This window comes from Halictus rubicundus, chromosome 9 (genome assembly GCF_050948215.1).
Source record: "Halictus rubicundus isolate RS-2024b chromosome 9, iyHalRubi1_principal, whole genome shotgun sequence".
Taxonomy (NCBI): Eukaryota; Metazoa; Arthropoda; class Insecta; order Hymenoptera; family Halictidae; genus Halictus; species Halictus rubicundus.
The window spans coordinates 10,528,844-10,548,124 of NC_135157.1; the positions used below are offsets into that span (position 1 = coordinate 10,528,844).

General features: G+C 43.1%; 5 protein-coding genes across 13 annotated transcripts; 2 read left to right on the forward strand and 3 right to left on the reverse strand.

Annotated features, from left to right (window-relative positions):
* Positions 1-2,328: 2,328 nt before the first annotated feature.
* Positions 2,329-8,306, forward strand: Pmp34 (Peroxisomal Membrane Protein 34). Of its 5 annotated transcripts, none has more exons than XM_076793997.1 (10): positions 2,329-2,517; positions 2,630-2,942; positions 4,985-5,164; positions 5,457-5,517; positions 5,593-5,659; positions 5,913-6,061; positions 6,434-6,547; positions 7,024-7,271; positions 7,679-7,746; positions 7,952-8,306. In XM_076793997.1, the coding sequence occupies exons 3-10, from the start codon at positions 5,093-5,095 to the stop codon at positions 8,097-8,099; spliced, it is 927 nt and encodes a 308-aa protein (XP_076650112.1). In that variant the 5' UTR covers positions 2,329-2,517; positions 2,630-2,942; positions 4,985-5,092; the 3' UTR covers positions 8,100-8,306. The 5 variants fall into 5 exon arrangements, with proteins under 5 accessions (XP_076650112.1, XP_076650114.1, XP_076650116.1 ...); XM_076793999.1 differs by having other exon boundaries at positions 2,630-2,818; XM_076794001.1 differs by having other exon boundaries at positions 2,630-2,772.
* Positions 8,307-8,758: 452 nt separating this feature from the next.
* Positions 8,759-11,647, forward strand: LOC143357472 (uncharacterized). 4 transcript variants are annotated; one of them, XM_076793994.1, is made up of 8 exons: positions 8,759-8,886; positions 9,456-9,669; positions 9,748-9,927; positions 10,069-10,305; positions 10,368-10,444; positions 10,532-10,633; positions 10,702-10,950; positions 11,159-11,647. In XM_076793994.1, the coding sequence occupies exons 2-8, from the start codon at positions 9,484-9,486 to the stop codon at positions 11,409-11,411; spliced, it is 1,284 nt and encodes a 427-aa protein (XP_076650109.1). In that variant the 5' UTR covers positions 8,759-8,886; positions 9,456-9,483; the 3' UTR covers positions 11,412-11,647. The 4 variants fall into 4 exon arrangements, 3 of the variants coding, with proteins under 3 accessions (XP_076650109.1, XP_076650108.1, XP_076650110.1); XR_013082818.1 differs by having other exon boundaries at positions 9,456-9,927; positions 10,532-10,619; positions 11,159-11,293; XM_076793993.1 differs by having other exon boundaries at positions 9,456-9,927.
* Positions 11,648-11,814: 167 nt separating this feature from the next.
* LOC143357470 (uncharacterized) lies at positions 11,815-14,969 on the reverse strand. The gene is made up of 6 exons (XM_076793992.1): positions 14,825-14,969; positions 13,479-14,656; positions 13,216-13,402; positions 12,491-12,888; positions 12,194-12,405; positions 11,815-12,129 (listed from the first exon to the last, which is right to left on the reverse strand). The coding sequence occupies exons 2-6, from the start codon at positions 14,576-14,578 to the stop codon at positions 12,113-12,115; spliced, it is 1,914 nt and encodes a 637-aa protein (XP_076650107.1). The 5' UTR covers positions 14,579-14,656; positions 14,825-14,969; the 3' UTR covers positions 11,815-12,112.
* Positions 14,970-15,161: 192 nt separating this feature from the next.
* LOC143356986 (uncharacterized) lies at positions 15,162-16,492 on the reverse strand. The gene is made up of 5 exons (XM_076793100.1): positions 16,273-16,492; positions 16,118-16,214; positions 15,968-16,052; positions 15,746-15,898; positions 15,162-15,362 (listed from the first exon to the last, which is right to left on the reverse strand). The coding sequence occupies exons 1-5, from the start codon at positions 16,490-16,492 to the stop codon at positions 15,162-15,164; spliced, it is 756 nt and encodes a 251-aa protein (XP_076649215.1).
* Positions 16,493-16,959: 467 nt separating this feature from the next.
* Positions 16,960-18,837, reverse strand: LOC143357476 (uncharacterized). Of its 2 annotated transcripts, XM_076794003.1 has the most exons (4): positions 18,733-18,837; positions 18,533-18,655; positions 17,480-17,724; positions 16,960-17,230 (listed from the first exon to the last, which is right to left on the reverse strand). In XM_076794003.1, exons 3-4 carry the CDS (start codon positions 17,710-17,712, stop codon positions 16,972-16,974), a joined length of 492 nt encoding a protein of 163 aa, XP_076650118.1. In that variant the 5' UTR covers positions 17,713-17,724; positions 18,533-18,655; positions 18,733-18,837; the 3' UTR covers positions 16,960-16,971. The 2 variants fall into 2 exon arrangements, with proteins under 2 accessions (XP_076650118.1, XP_076650119.1); XM_076794004.1 differs by lacking the exon at positions 18,533-18,655 and having other exon boundaries at positions 18,733-18,797.
* Positions 18,838-19,281: the final 444 nt, after the last annotated feature.

The following is a 19,281-nucleotide window of genomic DNA, read 5'->3' on the forward strand; positions in this document are numbered from 1 at the left end:
CCGGTTCCTTGGTCCAGAACGGTTCCCGCGAGCATCCCCTATCCGCTCAAAGTGATTTCCGTTAACCTCGGACCACGATGCTACTTTATTCTTTTCCCATCCGATTACTATTCCCAATTTGGCGTATTCTATTGCATACGCGAGCGCAAACTTCCCGCGTGCAGTTCCCGGGGGATACCGGTGTCTGTATGCTGAAATGGTCTAATTGTTTCTGTGGAACTTCAGTTGCTCGAGCTCGAAACGCTGTGATCGAAAGAGGATCGCTAGATCTTCAGAGAAAAATTGGGGGGAAAATATAGGGGGATGATTCACCCCTGGTCTCGTTTTGACACTAACCGTGCCACGAACCTGTGAGATGACCGGTTTCACATTTTTTCTGTACAATCTATTTTATACGCACGATAGACAATTACGATGTCAATGTATACAGTGGTGATTATGATACATAGATTATGAAAAGTAGGTCTGGTTGTCTTCAGATGACGGTATCAAATTTAATGAGCAAGATACCCGTAGAATGCAATTGATTATTCAGTAGGTGGTACGATACATGCTAGCGAGAGGTAATTACGAGGAAATATTAGCATACGAGATGGAGCAATACATGTTGCATAATTGATAGTTCTAGTTGGAGATATTTTTAGTTGATTTTATTCGAGCGAAAGCTGAAGCGTGCAGTTATAGTGAGCGCATTCTCTCGGAAGCGTGCGACGGGGAACACAGTTTATGTCTTTTAGAAACCTAATCATTCGGCAGCGGTGCATGTGGCCTTTTGAAGCATTATAATTTCTGTATATTATACGCCCCTGGTTATCGCTACTGATCTAACTTCGCAACAAATTGCGCGATTAAAGTGACTCGTACGACTACATTAGTCCGTAATTATATCATAATGTAGCGACTATCTACAGTGTACCATCTGGAATATTTACTTTACAACTTTCGTTGCAATTGCGCTTTTTACAAATTCTACGCAGTTTTTGCGTTTCTCGTAAATTGTGCAAACCGTGTGAATTTTATGAACACCGTGAACCTTATTGTCAATTTACTGTCCGATCTTGTTTAACTTTGCAATCTTTATAATCATTGTTTTTTCGTAACTATATGAATAGTTCGTAAGTAATGAAATTTAAAAATTGTATGAACCTTGTCACGAATTTTATGAATTTTCCGAGGCTTTATGCAAAATTTTGCAACAATATTCGCAGTCTATTTACAACCTTTATAATCCCTGCGAACCTTATTCAATTTAGTGATCACACCTTTTTTTTTTTATTTTTATACCTTGATCAATTTAAGGGACTCAAAACGAGAAGCTATCGAGCAGTGGACATTATTTCCTATTAGCTAGCGACTCCTTAGCATCGCACTAGCAGAAACAAGAGAACAGAATATCCTGCGGTGAGGACAAAACCACGCCGCTACAGAGGGCGAGCCATAAACGAGGTAAAATCGCACCGCTAATAAGGACGAGTCGTTAGACTGTTAGCAAAAGACTCTACAACATCACACGAGCATAAACAAACATAAACTATCACTGACAAATGGAGGGAAAATCGCGCCGTTATAGAGAGCAAACCGTAAACGAAGTAAAACCGTGCCGCTACCGAGGGAGAGCTGTTAGACTATTATCTATCAACTCCACAACATCACACGATTATAAACAAAAGTAGCATTAACGGGTCACGGTGAGGACAAAACCACGCCGCTACAGAGGGCGAGCCATAAACGAGGTAAAATCGCACCGCTAATAAGGACGAGTCGTTAGACTGTTAGCAAAAGACTCTACAACATCACACGAGCATAAACAAACATAAACTATCACTGACAAATGGAGGGAAAATCGCGCCGTTATAGAGAGCAAAACGTAAACGAAGTAAAACCGTGCCGCTAACGAGGGAGAGCTGTTAGACTATTATCTATCAACTCCACAACATCACACGATTATAAACAAAAGTAGCATTAACGGGTCACGGTGAGGACAAAACCGCGCCGCAAACGAGAACGAGCCATAATCGAGGTAAAACCGCGTCACCAACGCGGACAAGCCGTTAGACTATTACCTAACAACTACGCAACATCTCTCGAGTATAAAGATAGATATGAAACGGCATCGACGGATCACGGTGGGGACGAAACCGCGCCGCTAGGGAGGGCGAGCCGCAAACGAGGTGAATCAACCTTTCAAACGAAAAAGCGGCTCGGTATCGGGCAGGAAACCGCGCGTGCTCGAATAGGAGCACGTGAGTCGCGCCACATCGACCTCTTCGAATCGCAGAGGCGCAAGAACACGCGCAAGCGTGCTAATATACGGTGCGTCATGGCCGAAGTCATTTTATCAGGCACGCCTCGAGTAGGATGATTCGAGAAGGAGCCTCGCGTTTCGCTCGGCGTAGCCTAACAGTCTAGCAGAAAGACCGTTCGCAGAAGTGCGCGCGGTAAAAGGAACAGGGATCCACTGTACACGGGCCGCGAAGGCCGTGCTGGCGCTCGCATAACAGCGTTAGGCGACTACCGGTACGTGGGTTCTCTTCTCTCTTTCTCTTTCGCTCTCTCCCCCCTCTCTCCCTCTCTCTCTCTCACACACTCTATACGTAGAGTGACGGATTGAGAAATTTTTGCTCGACAGTGTCAGCACGCTGCTCGTCGAGCCAGGACGCGATCGCTCGACGAAGCTAATAATCGTACTACTCGATCATCTCGGCTAATCAATCCGTGGCCAGACAGCATGGGACTGATTCTACTGTGCGCGAGAACCGCCTGGTCCGTCCGGTGCAGTGCCAATTCTACTTAATAGATCAGCAATCGGACTGCGGAGGTTTGCGTCTACCGGTTTCTAGCATTGTTGTTGTAGATCAATCTTGACTGCGTACACGTCGCTGTGAACAAACGCTTCCGGCGGAGGAAGCATTAGGTTGTAGCACGAACACGTTCGGTTGTATGTAAGTATAACGAAAACATGCGTTCGAAAAAATTAATGGCAAATGCGCACGACCGTGATTGGTAGACTGAGGATCTGTGTGCACGATCAGAATTGCGGAAGTCAATTCTGGGAGACAGAAGTGAAATTAAATATCTTTGAATCATTCGAGTCGAGAATAACATGCCAACGTCATTCTTTTAATATCTTTACAATTTGTATTTGATCACTGTTGTCGTAGATGCATAAAATCCGCAGCGTACTGATTAGCAAGGTTAATATGTCGCTTGGTTAATAAACATTGAATACAACCGAACTCGTTTACGTTACGACCATACTTATTGCGTTAACTGATTTATTTATTACTCCTAAATTACTTCTTATATTTTTGCAACGGTCAAGTCAGCTCTTTGTAATTTCCTGGTGGAAAAAGAAAATTTGTTGAGTTTGATATTGACAATTACAAAACGACGAAGACATTTAAAGAATTTAAAACCACTTTTGCATTATTTTCAGTTCTTTAATATTATTGAGAAAATAACTGAATGCGGCTCCTATATTTTCCTAGAAATCCACAGTCTGTTAATATCAAAAGAATTAAATGTTTTGGAGATCTCTTTTGAAATATTCGTCACGTGTCTTTGTTGTATGCCGTTAAGCACTGGAATTAACCAATCGTGTTCCACGTTTTTGGTATCGAGCACATTCCGTATATTTGGAAACTGTTCAAGCCAATGCCATATATAAACGCTTTTGCAATCGCTGCGACACGGACACGCGTGTGTACGAATCGAAAGAAATTTATTGCCTGGATTTGGTGAAGGTATTTCAGCATCAGCCCGCCGGAAATCTAATAATAGTCGTTTTAATGACCGTTCTATGCCTGAAGGCAGATCATCGTTTCCGTTTAAATAATAGTTTCGAGGAAAGTTATCGTGTTACGGTGTTGCAAACAACTTGTAGGCTTGCGAACAAAATTGCTACGTCCGCACTTCAGCAAACGTCCGCAGTCCGATAATAATTTTAAGCTTGACAATAGATATGCAACTGTTATCGTTAACAAAGAATCAACGTAATAACAATTCGTAGTGCGAAATTGTTGCCTGAAAAAAATTCAATTCGGCAATTTAAGCATTGCGAATTTGAGATTACCAGCAAATTGCTCAAAGTTACTATAAAAACAAATTGAGTACCTTTAATTAGCCTCGTAGAGTCGATATCAAAATTTTTGTCTAATTTCTGTAGGTTATCGGGCAGAAATTTGTATTTGCATAAATATCCGCAAATCTAATAATCAGTATGGAAATCTGTAAAAATAGTTTGACGACGTTAGGCTTTCGTAATAAGTTAGTGCCTTGCGTCGTTGTTATCGACTCCAATAATTCAATTATACTTCGAGGGAACGAGGCGACGGTGTTGTCGTTATCTAGATAACCTCGAGATAATCTCGCAGACTAGCGCCGGGTCTTTTACGAGATGCAATGTAATCATTGCACTTTGCAAAAGTGATTAACTATACTCGAACCTAAAAATCCTGTGAAATATGACCCAGACATTTTTCCGAACTTTCAAGAAATTTCAGAAAAAGTAACTCTCACTGTGCCACAGGCTTCCCGAATATAATTTGTATTCACTCGTTTAAGTATGCAAATTGATATTATATACACTGCAGATATCTATGCTAATGCACATTTTAATAGCTTTTAAACCAGGTTGAGGAGTTTACCTGCTTCGTTAAAAGTTCCCGCAAGAAACGCGATCGTCTCATTCAATTTCACTGAATGTATAAATTTGATACTTCAGCCGACTTAAATTAAACGCTTCGGCAGGCAGTAAATAATTTAATCCTCTAAATTGGCATCGCCGAATGCGATTCGCTGAGACGATTGTTATTTATTGCTTCCCCGAAGCAACTTTCTGGACAACGAAAACCGTCCAAAATGCAAACAGCGCCAATTTAACGATCGGTTTCGCTGCGTCCTTGATCGTCGGGTCCGAGGTTTAATTGCTCGTCACGACGTTACACCGTATCATATTGATTATCGATGAATCCATTGATTACAGATAAACACGTGTTTGCAGAACGCTCGTCGATCTAGCAGCGACATGATCGCCGACTAACTCTCGATCGAGAACACATTCTGCGTTTCCGGTTCGCATCGGCCAGGCAAAATGGGTGGCCGAGATCACAACGGGAGCCTCTTCACCTACGAGACGCTGGTGCACGCGATTTCCGGGGCCGCCGTAAGCATGATTCAAATGCACCCTTAGCACTCGAACGGCGGACTCGGGCGCCACTAAAAATTGCTGCATCATTGTTCAAAATGTTTCATGTTTAACCCTTTGCGGTCCGACGTGTTTCTCGTGATCCTAAAAGTATGGCATTTTTAACGAATGCAAAGTGAATCGGTAAAATAACTGGCGCAAAAATAAATCATATATTGCCGAACTTTAACCGTACGTGCAAAGGGTGAATAAATCACAATCCCCGCGCGAAAGAACTCGGCACGTTCGTAACGCGAATACCTTTTTGCAGGGTAGCGTGGTCGCCATGGGGACACTTTTCCCCCTGGACACCGTGAAAAGTCGCCTACAATGTGAGTCGATTTACACCGTTCGATTCTCTGATTTACCACCGACAGTTTCTATAACGATCTCTCTCTTTTTCACAGTGGAGGAAGGCCGAGAGGCGAAGAACACGCTGGCGGTGATCCACGATCTAGTGATGAAGGAAGGACCGTACGTATAATTTCGTAGAGCACACACGCGCGCAATCAAACAAACCGGGGGACGATAATTGCTGAAACAATAATTGCCTCGAGCTCGCATTAAACGTTTGCGCAGTCGAGTTTGCATTAGGCAAATCTCGCTTGGCGTTTCTTTGTAGCACTCCAACAGTTGCGCAACGGGCTTCGGGAATTCTTACACTTCGGATTTTCTAACTTCTTCTTTATATAATTCTTTGTTTTTTTTTTTTTTTTTCTTTGCAAAGGTACACGCTGTATAGAGGAATGGTACCGGTTCTGCAGAGTCTCTGCGCCAGCAACTTTGTTTACTTCTACACATTCCACGGGCTGAAGATGCTCAGGAGCCAGAGGAATCAGACGGCTGGGAACGACCTTATGGTTGCGTCCATTGCTGGTACTGTTCAGAATTATGATAACCAGACAGCGGATCTATAGATAAAAATGTTCTGAATTGCAACGAACTGGAGCTAAATATAAATTTATTTACTTTCGTAATATATTTAATAGATTGGGAATAATGCAACATAAATTCTTCTGACGCTTTTACTGTTTTAGATTACACCTAGTCATCTTTGTCATAAGTGCATGAAATCCGTTGTTTTATGTTCCTATTTCACAATTGTGGCTGTAACAGATACAGAAATAGGAAAATAAGAACAGCTGAGATAAAAGATAATGCAGTACAAGAGTTTCGAGAACAGTTATTTCATTCTTCATTTAACGTGATAATTTACGGTATATCCTCAGCACAGTTTCATTGTTTCAGGCATAGTCACTGTCCTCACGACGACACCATTGTGGGTGGTGAACACGAGGCTAAAAATGAGAGGTGTAGGTCTAGACTCAGAGAGGAACAACAACGAATACAACACGTTGTTAGGTAAGATTCTAAACAAACCGCGAAAACTCTTCAAATCCTTTTGTCTGCATAATGTTAAATTGAATTACTAAACGTCACCAAAAAAAGTATAAGCATTCACGTAAAAATCAAACTGTTCTAACAACAATTTCATTTATCAAAAGTAACAAATTCTACAATTTCTTCTTTACCTCTACGACATAACGTATGGGGCAGACTACAGTCCAGTTACCATAAATTTGTATAAATCTACATTTCATTAACCCTGCGTCGTTCATGATTATGTAATCACCGTTTAAAGGTCTCCGGGGTAATGTCCAAGTGCCTATTGCATCAATTTAGAGTACGACGAGATGAGTCTCTAGAACTTATAATCACATAAAGTATTTAAACTCGGAGATACATTCGAAGCCAGCGATTAATGTCAATTGCTAAGGTGACTCTGTTTGCTCTTGCTCTTCGACGCTCTGTAGTCGAACCTCCATCTTGTGTTTCAGATGGGCTCCTTCAGATATGGAAATACGAAGGTCTGGGAAAACTGTGGGCAGGGACTTTGCCCAGTCTGATGCTCGTGACGAACCCTGCTATTCAGTTCATGACCTACGAGAGCATCAAGAGGAGGATCACCGCGTCCTTGAAAGGCGCGCAGCCTCCAGCATGGATGTTCTTTGCCATTGGTGCTGTTGCCAAGACGATTTCCACCGCGCTGACTTACCCGTTGCAGTTGGTGCAAACGAAACTTAGGGTGAGTCGGGAATTTTTATTCGGGCAAGGCTCTCTTCACACTTGAGAGCTTCTTCGGTTGCCCCTGGGAGCAATAGTTTGGAGCAGATGGCGTTAAACGGGGGAGTGTCCTGAGTGGGCGTGGTTTCGTTGCTCTTGACTTTATCTGCAGCTGGGACATTGCCCCATAGAGCAATGAAGACTATTGAGGGTATTTTGAAAGACTAGAATTCCTTAAAAGAGTTTTAAAAGACTAGAAAAATCTAGGAATATTGTTATGTTATTTCCAAGGTACCAGAATTATTTTTAGGCAGTCCAGTTATCACAAACTTATCAAAATTATTAATGGTACAAACAAATTTTTATTTGGTTTATTTCTATTCTTGAGTTAATGCAATATTATTTACAAAATTGTTCTCTAATTTTCAGCAAGGTTACAAGTATCCGAATCTTCCGCCCGACGCTGGCACACTACAAATACTTATGTATATATTAAAGTAAGTATCTAACGTTCGCATAGTTCATTACAATAATTAGATTGCAGAACGCGAGTAGAAAATAATTTGCATTAACAGTTGGAGAACGAGGAGATTATTCAAATAATGTGTTTAATTCGCTAGAAATAGTTTTCATTGATCGATGAACGACTTTTAATTAAAAATGTAGTTTCCCTTGAGTCAATGAATTCGCATTCGTTCACAGGAAACAGGGAATAGCAGGATTGTACAAGGGAATGGAAGCCAAGTTACTCCAGACTGTGCTAACATCCGCGTTGATGTTCTTAGCTTACGAGAAGATATCGCGATTCGTGATCCGTATCCTCCTGCACAGGCCGATGTTGAAAACATAATCCCACCGATTCTACTGAACTGTGCTGTGCGGTGATTACAACTGGACGATGTTTGCATTTTTATCTGATAAATAACGAACCAAATAAACTGGATGGGAAGATGTTAATCCCGTGTTGCTACCTGTGAACTCCGGAAGGAAATCCTTCGTTAAATTTTACAATAATGCATAAATAAAGTGAACTTGTTAATGCTGTTCAACTTCCGTACTGTGTGTTCGCATTCTTTGTCTCCTACTTTCACCAGACTCGACGACAAATGACGTAACAAAATGTTGAGTGAGTTGTCATTTTGAGCACCCAAAAATAGTAATTTTTTAGAGCTAGCGTTAATCGTCCGCGGCCATATTCGCGCGCAATCGTAATATTTGAACGGGCGATCGAGATGGCACTGGAGGATCCGGCGAAAAGTCTTCTGTTTAACCAAAATACTGTGAACGCGATACCATCGGGGAAGAAATCTGGCTGGCATGTCGACGTTAGTCCGTAAGATGTAACAACGAGCACCGGGAATACTGGCGAACCCGAGGAAACTGCACTTCCGATTTCAGTCGCACTTCCGCCGGAAACCGAGGTCGCCATTGCCGCAACAGGCGGAAGAAAAGACGTCAGAATGGACCGGTGATGGAAACCCGAGACCCGTAACCTCTGTCGACCAAGGAAGCCTGGCCTTGAAGAAGATCGAAATCGGGTCCTCGAACGCAGTCCTGAAGCTCTGGAGCAAATTGAGGCCGCGTAGGCGCACGAAAAAACGGCTGGAACCGGAAACACGTGGCTCGATCGCTTCCGCGTACGTTCTCATATGCAAATTCGTACTGTGAATCGAACTCGAATCCCAACAGATTACTGGCGATTTAATTTAATAAACAGACAGCGGATGCAAAATAAAAATTTTCTAAGTTTGACCGTGAGAAATGAAAATTAGATGAACATGTATTAGGTTGTCTCGAAAGGTTCTTTCGCAATGTGCGCACATTTAATACTGTTAAATAACACGAGCATGTACAAAAAGACGTGATCATGGGTTCATTACTGTTTTATATTTCTCCAGACTAGTTTTTATTTATTCGTGCCATTTGCCTTTTTACGAGTCCAGTTTGAATTTGCATCGAACGCATTAATTGAAAACGAAACGAGCTTTTGGGACAGCTAAATACTTCTTCAATTTTTCTAATACCTCCACACTGTTTTTCACCCGTCCATTATTGTCGTTAAAATCTGTAGTCTGCTAATATAATATAAGAATTACGCAGAACTCGATCTATTTTCGTTGAAAAATTAAATTAAATTTTGTTTCTTTTAATCGAAGTTCCCGACAATGTCAGAAATTACTTTTTTAAAATTTCCGTGTTTTCTTAGTCGGAATCGTCGCCATGTCGAGAAAACGATGAGCGCGAGATCCCAACGCGGGCTCGGCGATCCGTCGCCGGTGAAGAAGTTGGCCACGCCTCGTTTTGGCGGGAAAGATCGTGGACAAAAGATGCCGAGTATCACGTACGATTATGACGCCGCCGTCAGCCAGCCGGACGTGCCTAATTTCCTCGATTTGAAGAAGAACGGTCGCTACCCGATGGTTAGTGGGTTACCGGTTAAAAAGAGGGCCGTGAAAATTCGCGTCGGAAGCCGATTTACGTCAAGAAAGAATTTTCAGAAAAGATATCAGGCTCCGGGGACGAAACGAGTGAGATATAACGCGCGATCGCCAACGGTCAAGGCTGCCGATTGCACGAAGGAATCGGTGGCGTCTGGAACATCCTACGACAAGAAGGACGAGAAGGAGAACGTCGGCAACGACGTCGTCGACGTCGACAATCTCACCAATTTCTTGAAGGTTCGATCCTTCGAATAATCGATGAAATTGTTGGTTCCCGAGATTTTAACTTTGAAAGTCGACGGCATCGAGAAATGCTTGCAGTGGAAGGGGTGGAAGTTCTAGCGTATAATTAGTATCTTACGATCTTCTGATTTATAGCAAACCACAGAAGCTCAGAATCTGTCGTACAAGATCACGACGATCGAGGTGATCGGCAAAGGCCACAACGATCAGACAGTTGAAAACGATGTGGAAAATGAGAAGGCGAAGGAGAACGAAGAACCGGTAGAACATAAGAACATTGAAAAATCGCCGGTTCATCCAGTTAAAGGCAGCCGAATTCCCAGAGCGAAAATTGTCGCTTTGCCGGTCCAAACGGTGCAGGAGTTTCGTTCGGTACATAGATTAGAAATCAAATAAAGAAAGATTATAACTAAAGTATGATCTATATGCAATAGGGTAAGAAAACCACGGCCAGCAGAAAGCTGAAAGACTGCACGAATGCGAAATGTCCTCCTGGTTGCGACCAGAACAAGTCAGTTCAAATCTTTCCCTGAATCATTTCAATAATTACCAGTCTATAAAAATATGAATCGATGAAATGTTCAGTATAAATTTACAGCATCGATGTACCAGAAAAAGAAGCGGCGGTAAAGTCCGATCAAGTTCAAGATAAGATTAAGAACGAAGAAGTTCATTCGGAGAAAACTGTAAAGGAGACAAAGTTGGTTCCCACGTAAAAGATTGTAACAAAGGATAATAATTTACTGATAATTGCCATGTTTTTTCCAGAATAGTCTGGGACGACGAGAGAACTTCGGAAACGGAGGCGGAAGGCACTCACGCACTGTCGCCGACCGACAACTCCACACCCATCGTCGACAGCCTCAACGATCCACAGGTTCTATCGATCTTACAGAATCTGAAATTGAATTGTCCTTGCAAGACCTGCACGAACCAGAATTTACCGTGCTCGAGTCGACCGGATGACGACAGTGACTTGAAGAGTTCCTCTCCGGAGGAATACAAGAAGAAGAAATGGTTCCGCTAATTTATAAAATTATAAACAGAACCCTCCGATCGCGAAAACAATTACTTTGAAATTTTGGAAAGCATACAAACGATGACCTGTTCTTTCGAGAAATTTGTAAAAACAAAGGATTGTTTAGCGTTTTGGTCGAAGCGCCTCTACGGACTTGAAAATTGTAATTCGATTCTCATAGTTCGTCTCTTAACTATGTTCTGACAGGCCTCTGAGACATCGCAAGTACATCGACACGAGCTCGGAAGGGACTTCGTCCGACAGGTACAACGACAAAGAGAGAAGAAGGAAACGGAGTAAAAACAAAATGAAAAGTCCGCTGCTTCTTCACGAGAAAACCAGCTCGTTGATAAACGCGAACCCGAAAGCTTCGAGTCGCCAGCGATCCAACTTCTCCTTCTTCAACACCCTCTTCGACATCGTCTTCTGGCCGTACGTCTTCCTGAAGTCGAACCGTTGATCGAGTATCGCCAATTTTCAGTGAAGAAGAGCCCGATCTCTCGTATCGAGTCGCAGCAATAATGGAAATAACCCTCGGGTTCCTTATTTTATTAATACTCCACGCAGTTGTCTTCCTATACTGCTTACCTCTTGATCTACTGCTTCAAATTGTACGATACCTTATTTTGTAAGCGCGGTATACCTTTTACAATGGAGACTCATCTACATATTTTAATATTATGACTGTACGATCCTTTGCCATCGTAATTTCATTTTTTCACGTCTCTCGTTCACCGACAGCCGGTGTAATAATAGTGCACGAGAATTTTTCGCGAAGTCGGAAGGCGGTCCATTTTACATGATACAGTCGTCGAAGCGATCAGGTTTCTGAAAATATACTTTTACTAGGAGATATATGTACAAGTTCGAAATATATTTTTGACGATGAAAGCGTGGGTGTTACAAATGCAAGTAAGCTTCGGGTTACTGGATAAACATGCTCCCAGTAGAATTAACAATTAACCCACGAGGCTAACGGAGGATGGCCGAAGAGCAATTATTTACAAGAATGTTAGCGGTGAAGGTTTCTATGATTGTCGACACTTTCGTTACAAAACCGTTTCGTTCGCAGTAAAAAAGATCTGTCGCACACAGACAACACGGGTACGCTCACGCGACTAAAAGAGCCATAGTCGAGAGGGGACTTCCTTCTCCGCAGCTTTACAACGCACCGATTGCTGAAATTGGTAATTGTTAATCACGACGTACAATCGCATACTCTCCGGTTTCTCCGATGATTACCTTTTTTCGTGGGCGTTGACATACTCCTGCGGAGTTTCTTCGAGAAGAAGGACAACGTCAGTCTGTCGTAGAGGTTCTCGATCTCCTGCACGGTGTTTTCCAGGATCTGCGTGAGAGCTTTCTCGTTTTGCACCAGAGCTTTGTCAGCGATCAGGGACAGGTGCAGGTAGCCTCGATAAGTTAACAGTGAGCATCCAATTCCAGTGTCGACCCTGAAAATAGTTCATTATTTTATTTTGCGTTCGACCAGCAGAACTCTACTGGAAGAATAAAATGAAATAAGAGCGGAGATATTACCTGTTTGGTATCCAGAAGGCAATATTCTTCACCGAATGCCCCAACACCTTAACTTCCCGAGGACCGACCAGGTTGCTGAACACTATGGTGCTGTGGCTCCTGACGATCGGTCGCATAAACCTCTCCGGAAGCACTGCCGACAGGAACTTCATCACCAAGAAGTTGACCATGTAATCTGGGCTCTTTTTGAGCGCATCGTGCGCGCTCCTAACGCCCTCGAGCCGTTCCAAAATTTGGCTATTCTCGAGCGGATTCGCAGACGCTTTGCCTCCTATTTTCGAGATGCCGAGCGGCAATATGCCGACTGAAATGTTGTTCTTCAGGGGAACATCTTCGCTCCAATCTTCTATCTTCGCTGGTAGAACGACGCTCATTGCGTCCGGGATAGGTTCGTTCGTCTGAAAAAGTAACAATTCTTTGACCAAACAAATTGAAGGTACAGCAAAGCTATTGTTTAAATTCTAGCCAAGTTCACTGCTTAACACATGCACACCGGATGACGCATATATATGTTTTTAGATTCTTCAAGGTCTGTTCTAGAATTAATGGATAAATGGTTCCATTTATGTTCAGATACGTTATAACAGATGATTTAAGAGTCAGACACATTATTTGGTTAAAAAATTGCGTAACGTCGCGAAGTCTTGCGAATTCGCTCAGCTACTGTGTCAGAAATGACCCGGTGCTGTTGTGTCACGAAGATAACGAATTTAGGGGTTGCGTACACGGACGAAGTGTTTGTGTAAGCCAACGGACAGAGCAGCCAGTAGAACGTCCCCGAATCTGGATCCAGTGATGCTCTTTATGTTCTGGATCTTGGTGAAGAGTCTCTGGTCGCAGGTGTTCTTGAAATCGTCTTCCAGCCAATAGGAGACGATCTTCTCACCTGTCAGCTTTGCTCCGTGGAGCGCACTGAAACAAGACCACGCAACATTGCTCCTCAAACTATCCCTCAAACGAAAAGTCCAAGAGAAAACTGCCAAGCGACCTCTTATCCATACTGCGGAAAGCCTGAGCGACCAGGCAAGCAGGACTCCCGACGACGATCTTCGTTAATCTCGTCAATCCCTTTACGTTTTTCCACAGAGTCAGAAGAAGGAGCCTCAAACTCTCCATCTCGTTGTCAGCGAGTACTCTCAACTTGCTCTTCGCATCCTCCCAGGTGAGATTTTGTAGAAACTTCAATCCCTCCGAGAACCGGACCACCAACACTTGCAGGACTTGAGAGAACACCGTGAAATGGATGAACGGCATCGAAGCGGACATGACGTCTCTCTGCAAAGAACCCCGTAAGCTTCTGTCCCCGATCAAAGAAGGTTTCACGGGATTGGTCTTCCTCTGTTCCAGGCTCTTCACTTTGAAACTCGTGTGCTCCACGTGCACGTAAGTCTCCTGGACCGATTCCTTGTCGACGATGACCTCCTTGAAGAACTTCAGCAGAGCCATGCCGTCCCCCAACGAATGATGGACCCTGAAAAGGACAGGGATCTTGATCCTGCTGGTCAAACGTTCCTCCAATCGCCGCAGGTAATGGTGACTCGACCTGGGGCAGCATTTTCCGACCAGGATCTCCCAAGAAGCGGCGTGATCCTCGGGAAGAGGCTGGTTACAGACGTTCCACAGGATCCTCTTCAGGTGGCCGTTGTAGACATTGTCGCATGACCCGTCGCAGCTGCTCCTCTCGTACTCCAACCACCTGACTCGCTCCTTCAGGTCAATCTCCTCGCTTCTCTCCCAATAATAGTAACCGAACCTCTTCTTCCTCTTGTAGAGAAGCTTCTCGTGAAGCGAAGAGAGGATCCGAGTCCTGACCAACTCCCTGAAGCTGTCCAGAAAGTTTGTGTTCGAATGCCTGGCGTCCTTCTCGAAGATCAAGAGGATGTTGCTCACGGCTAGGGCCGAGGGCTCCTCTATGGCCCAGATGCTGTCGGTCCCATCGAGCAGACCTGCGTACTTCTCCTTCAGCTGAATCCTCAAGACGACATCGATCACACGGCGATAGAGATATAGGCATAGCAACGTCAGGGTGATCGATGGAGCGAGAAGAAGCGAGAAGATTGTCAGAAGCACTTGGTATATTTTCGACATGATTGCTTCCGGTAGCTTTACACTCGAGGACTCTATGTGTCGCAGTGGCTGTGTGTTGGTCCTGCGAATTTTTTGGACCTGTCAAGAATGCGAATCAAACACTTTAAATACATTAAATAAATCGATCTTCCGAATTACATGAATACTGTTTCTTAGAACATTTTATTTGATTAAAAGAGCGTGTACCGAGAAGCTGAAAAGTAAAATGTAAAATGGTCGAACGAAGTTGACCTCGACGTAACTTACATGGCGACCGAGAGTGACCTGGCTCCGGAACGGTCTCGATGCTGTTCAGCACCAAGTAAGACGACTTTCAGCAGTGTTGCTCTTTTTATAGTGAAGCACTGGGCATCGATCGGCACTGATCCAATTTACCGTGACTCTTTTATCCGGTTATTACCTTCGGTTGCATAATTTTGGTGTCCTTAAACATTGGCCCCGCGTTCGGGAACGCGACCTGAACGCCTGCTCTTTCCCTTTACGTGCTAAAAAGAAGCAACTGTATGGCTTTACAGATTCTTCTTGCCTCCGTTCTTCCTTTCCGTTCTACGACGTGATCGAAGCTTACAATTTTCCTTTCGAGTTAACTGCGTGTCCTTTCGATGGAGACCGCGCCGACCCTGATGTCGCGTCTTGCTTCCTGCAAGAGGACCCTCAGGAGAGAGTTCTCGTGCGCCAGACGATCGCTCCGTCGAGTTTCTTGGGCCAGCAGCATCTCCTTGCTCGGGTTCAGCGACATAGTCATTCTCTCTGTAGTCGTGCCACTTGCTTTCTTCAACATGTCCTAACGAGTGAACATTTTCAACGTTTCAAACCGGTTCGCTATTAAGACTGCGGATCTTCGTGCAAAATAAAATGTGCCTAGCAGCGGTAACTTAATAGTCCTATAAAAATTAAAGATTAACTACCAGGGGCTTCTTAATCAATTTCTCCTAATGGCGACAACAGTTTCATTGGTGAACGAACAAGTTTCTACTTTTTCGGGTGCAGCACAATGTTTAAAAAATTTACGCTTCTGGTAGGTAATCCGTTGACGCGGTAGTCCCGATTTTCTCCGCGGTCGTGAAACAAGATTCGCACGTATGCCCCATATAAGTCTTTATTAGATATTGCAGGGCCAATGCAATTGTTCCGCAGCCTTGAACCACTAATTGATTTTGCTTCAACCTGTAGCGTCTCGATGGAACCTCGCAGCAGGGTTTCCTGCTCATCCTTCCGTTTCTTCAGCCTCAAATACTTCCTGCAAACATTTTCGACGGCTCCGTTGCTCTCCGCGAGCCTCTCTCCGAGAGCTAGCATCTTTTGCTGAAGGTTGTCGACCTATATGCATTTCATCGGTGAACATTAACACGCGATCATGCAACGATTTAGATCCGGAAGTAGACGTACCTCTGCGCATTTTTCTTTCAGAAAACGATTGGCGGTTGCAAGCTCTTCCCTCAATCGGTCGTTTTGCATCAGCAACGAGTCGTATCTGACCAGAAATTTGGCTGTTTCAATAATATTCCTTTCTTTCATTAGATGGTTAAACTTTAATACTTCTGATGCCAAGTTCTTTGAACTTCTCTCTTCAAGGACTCCGGCAACGCGATCTCGTTCCCAAGCCGGATGTCCGTCACGCTCTGCCTGAACAAGTCTGCAAGATTACTATTTTTACAGTCACGAAGTTCATTTTTGTCCGAAACTTTACGTACTCAGCATATTCTGGCTGCGCTTGTTCGCTTTCTTCAAGTCGTCCGCGACTAATTTGCTCTTCGTCTTCAACGTCGTGTGTTTCAGCCACTGTTCAGCCTCGAGGCTGCGGGACACCATGAAACTTTCCTCCAGAGAGTTCACCGTATCGCGAATACCGTTAATCTTCGTGACGTAGTCCCTCTTGGAAATCAAAATCTGTTGCAGACGCGTGTGTTCCATGATTTTCGAAAGGTGGTTCAATGTTTAGGCAGTAGACGTTAATTAACGCTGATCATCAACTTGACAACCGCTCGTGGCAAATTGAGGACCAGCGTGAACGGCTTCAGAGTAGTTGAACAGACAACGGATAATTCTGGTAACACTTCATTGGTAGGACACTGTCTTTTGTTTGCATTTTTATTAATAAATACAGATCCTTATCCCAGTTTTAATCGGTATTAGACCAATGAATGGACGAGGTATTATTGCACACAATCAATATAACAACAGAGATATCAACTATCATATTTATTAAATTACATATGTAGTTTAAGTACGGAAGAGAAGTCAATCTGTGACGATCAACATCATCAGTCAGCACTCACGCGTGAATCGCGTGCATCACGTCGACTTCCGATCTGTTTTAACGAAATGCAATCATGAGAGTACAGATCGGTCAACGTGCGAAGAAATGCGAGTTACAAAAGTTCATTCGTTGATCACTTTGTTAATGGACACGGCTGTGCCGCGTACTCTTTGAAGCTCCCATGAATATTCTCCAAGTACTCTTGACACCGGAATCTGGTGTCCTGTAAAACGGCGAGCAAATCGGTCTTCGACCCGCTATTTAAAGCCTTGTTGTAACTCTGCATAAGATCCATGTCTATTTGGGTAACACCGTCCAAATATTCCGCCATTTCTCTCGCTATCGTGACGTGGCCTATTAATACCTCCAGCGATGGCTCCCTTCTCGATTCTCTGAAAATAAAAATCCGCATTAATGCGAATGCCAAATTTCAGAGTCCGATCAGTTAAATTCAAATAAATTGTGCAAAATTAACGGATATTCCATTCGCCCGGTAAACTGTTTTACCGATCCAGCCATGTGACCTGAAAGTAGCGAATTATTGCGAAAAAATTCTCATCTCGAGGATGCGCTTGATTTTAGTGGAATAAACTTTGGTATTTGTAATATTTTGCAACCGTGTATCAATGAGTTTTACTTACGAACAACTTTCCGCCGCCTTGATAAAGTCGCAACAGGTTTTGTACAAATTCAGGCAGTTGATGCTATCCGTAAGTTCGCATTTTTCCAAGTATCTTTCAAAAATCTTTATGCCTCGCGGATGAGATAGGGTTTTATGTATATTATCTGTGATGCGGTCTAATTCTTCGGGGCTCAGACCGGAAGTGCACTTTCCGATGCAACCGACTACTTTGGTAGATAAGAAGTTCGGCATGCTTCATACCGTCTGGAAAAAAAGAAATTATTTAAAATTTATTATTTAACATTTAATTCATTTATAATTTACAAGTTAACGAAACGAGTATATTCGAGCGTATAATAACGATGTTTCTATGTAGGTTACTTACGCGTACGTACCGTGCGATAGACTGTATATACACTTAGAGTACATACGAAAATAAGACCGCAAATTTATTTATCGGGTTGATAACGTTTCTTTAAGGAGTGTAACATGTTATCGCTCGACCAACCCAGACCCAAACAAGCGGAGTTATTGATCGGAATTATCAAGGAACCGGATTCACAGTGGCTGCCTGTGTGTCTTAATCGACCAACGTTGCGTGTCTTCAACGACCGAGTTAACTTTCGTTCACAAATATTCTTATTTAACCATTCGAACGTAGCTCATTAAATATACAGTACATTAACACCAAACAAAACTGTAATCTTATACTTTGTAATTAGAATACAGTTAACGTATACTTTACGGAATATTTGCATAACCAACAAACTATGTAACCAACAAACTAAATTATTTTACACGCCACTGTAACATGTCATGGATATTGTTTATATTGTATTACGAATTCTTTAGCCGTTAAGCGCCTTGTTAAAGATGCAGCTGCCCCATACAACCTTTAGAGGGGCGGACAGGTGCTATAGTGGCCAGGGACAAACTTGGGAATTTTGTGTAACATATTGGTTGCGTGTATATATCAATTTTTTGTAAAGAAAATTCAAGTTTTCAACGGAAAAATGCCGATCCTCTAGAAGTTAAAGATTAAGTCAATGAAAAATCATATTTCAGTTGATACCTGATAGAGCTGTCTGGCGGTTCACCCTTGAAGGTTGTACAGCGGCGATACACGGAAAAGGTGATCGTTGTCTAATTCCATGAAGTCTAAATTGTAGCACTTCGTTGTCAAACTACAGCGGACCTGGTAGAGTAATACTGTCAGTCGAGGGTTTACCGAACGTATGTAGACGTTATTTTTAAACGGAACGAGGAACTCACCCTGCGATGTTATTCGTGCAGCGCTACATCGACTGACGCGGACCGCAACACGCAACGCACTGATGATTGCTATTGTCCTCTCTGGTATAGTCAACAACTGGGAGCGCTGGTTTCGACCACGGAACGCTTGGTGAAGCATTGAGTTTCCCCTTTCTCAGAAGCCGTTATTTAAAGTACCCTCTTTTGTCAGTAAATAAAATCTTCCAAATCTCCGACGGTGACCTTTCGTTCTTAATTGAACTAACAATTAAACGTTGAAAGATTTTTGTAGAGGCGACAGGTCGTATTTTTTTCTTCACTTGTAAAATGTTTAAGCGATGTATAAGCGATTTTATTTCACATGCGACCAGCACTCCGCAAATGGTATTTATCATTCGAAGCACGATGGGTGAAGTAACTGCACGTCACTCGGAATGCGAGGCATACTCACGAAAAGCGAACAGTGATCTACATATGTATAAATACTGTCGTAGATACAGAAAAACGCAATGTTTAAAAAATTTAAAATAGTCTTTAGCATAACTATTTTCACACGTATCTTTTTATGTA

Excerpts from the sequence above, each read along its gene's own strand:
- Pmp34 (XM_076793997.1), top strand. The coding sequence starts at position 5,093 with ATGGGTGGCCGAGATCACAACGGGAGCCTCTTCACCTACGAGACGCTG. Across the intron at positions 5,660-5,912 it reads CTAGTGATGAAGGAAGGACC|GTACACGCTGTATAGAGGAA; the intron begins GTACGTATAATT and ends TTCTTTGCAAAG. Across the intron at positions 6,548-7,023 it reads CGAATACAACACGTTGTTAG|ATGGGCTCCTTCAGATATGG; the intron begins GTAAGATTCTAA and ends CTTGTGTTTCAG.
- LOC143357472 (XM_076793993.1), top strand. The coding sequence starts at position 9,484 with ATGAGCGCGAGATCCCAACGCGGGCTCGGCGATCCGTCGCCGGTGAAG. Across the intron at positions 10,306-10,367 it reads CGGTGCAGGAGTTTCGTTCG|GGTAAGAAAACCACGGCCAG; the intron begins GTACATAGATTA and ends TATATGCAATAG. Across the intron at positions 10,445-10,531 it reads CCTGGTTGCGACCAGAACAA|CATCGATGTACCAGAAAAAG; the intron begins GTCAGTTCAAAT and ends ATAAATTTACAG.
- LOC143357470 (XM_076793992.1), bottom strand. The coding sequence starts at position 14,578 with ATGTCGAAAATATACCAAGTGCTTCTGACAATCTTCTCGCTTCTTCTC. Across the intron at positions 13,403-13,478 it reads TTCCGCAGTATGGATAAGAG|TGCGCTCCACGGAGCAAAGC; the intron begins GTCGCTTGGCAG and ends GTCTTGTTTCAG. Across the intron at positions 12,406-12,490 it reads GCCTTCTGGATACCAAACAG|GGTCGACACTGGAATTGGAT; the intron begins GTAATATCTCCG and ends AACTATTTTCAG.
- LOC143356986 (XM_076793100.1), bottom strand. The coding sequence starts at position 16,492 with ATGGAACACACGCGTCTGCAACAGATTTTGATTTCCAAGAGGGACTAC. Across the intron at positions 16,215-16,272 it reads GCGCAGCCAGAATATGCTGA|ACTTGTTCAGGCAGAGCGTG; the intron begins GTACGTAAAGTT and ends GTAATCTTGCAG. Across the intron at positions 15,363-15,745 it reads GTTCCATCGAGACGCTACAG|GACATGTTGAAGAAAGCAAG; the intron begins GTTGAAGCAAAA and ends TTCACTCGTTAG.
- LOC143357476 (XM_076794003.1), bottom strand. The coding sequence starts at position 17,712 with ATGCCGAACTTCTTATCTACCAAAGTAGTCGGTTGCATCGGAAAGTGC. Across the intron at positions 17,231-17,479 it reads AAGGCGGCGGAAAGTTGTTC|AGAATCGAGAAGGGAGCCAT; the intron begins GTAAGTAAAACT and ends TTTTATTTTCAG.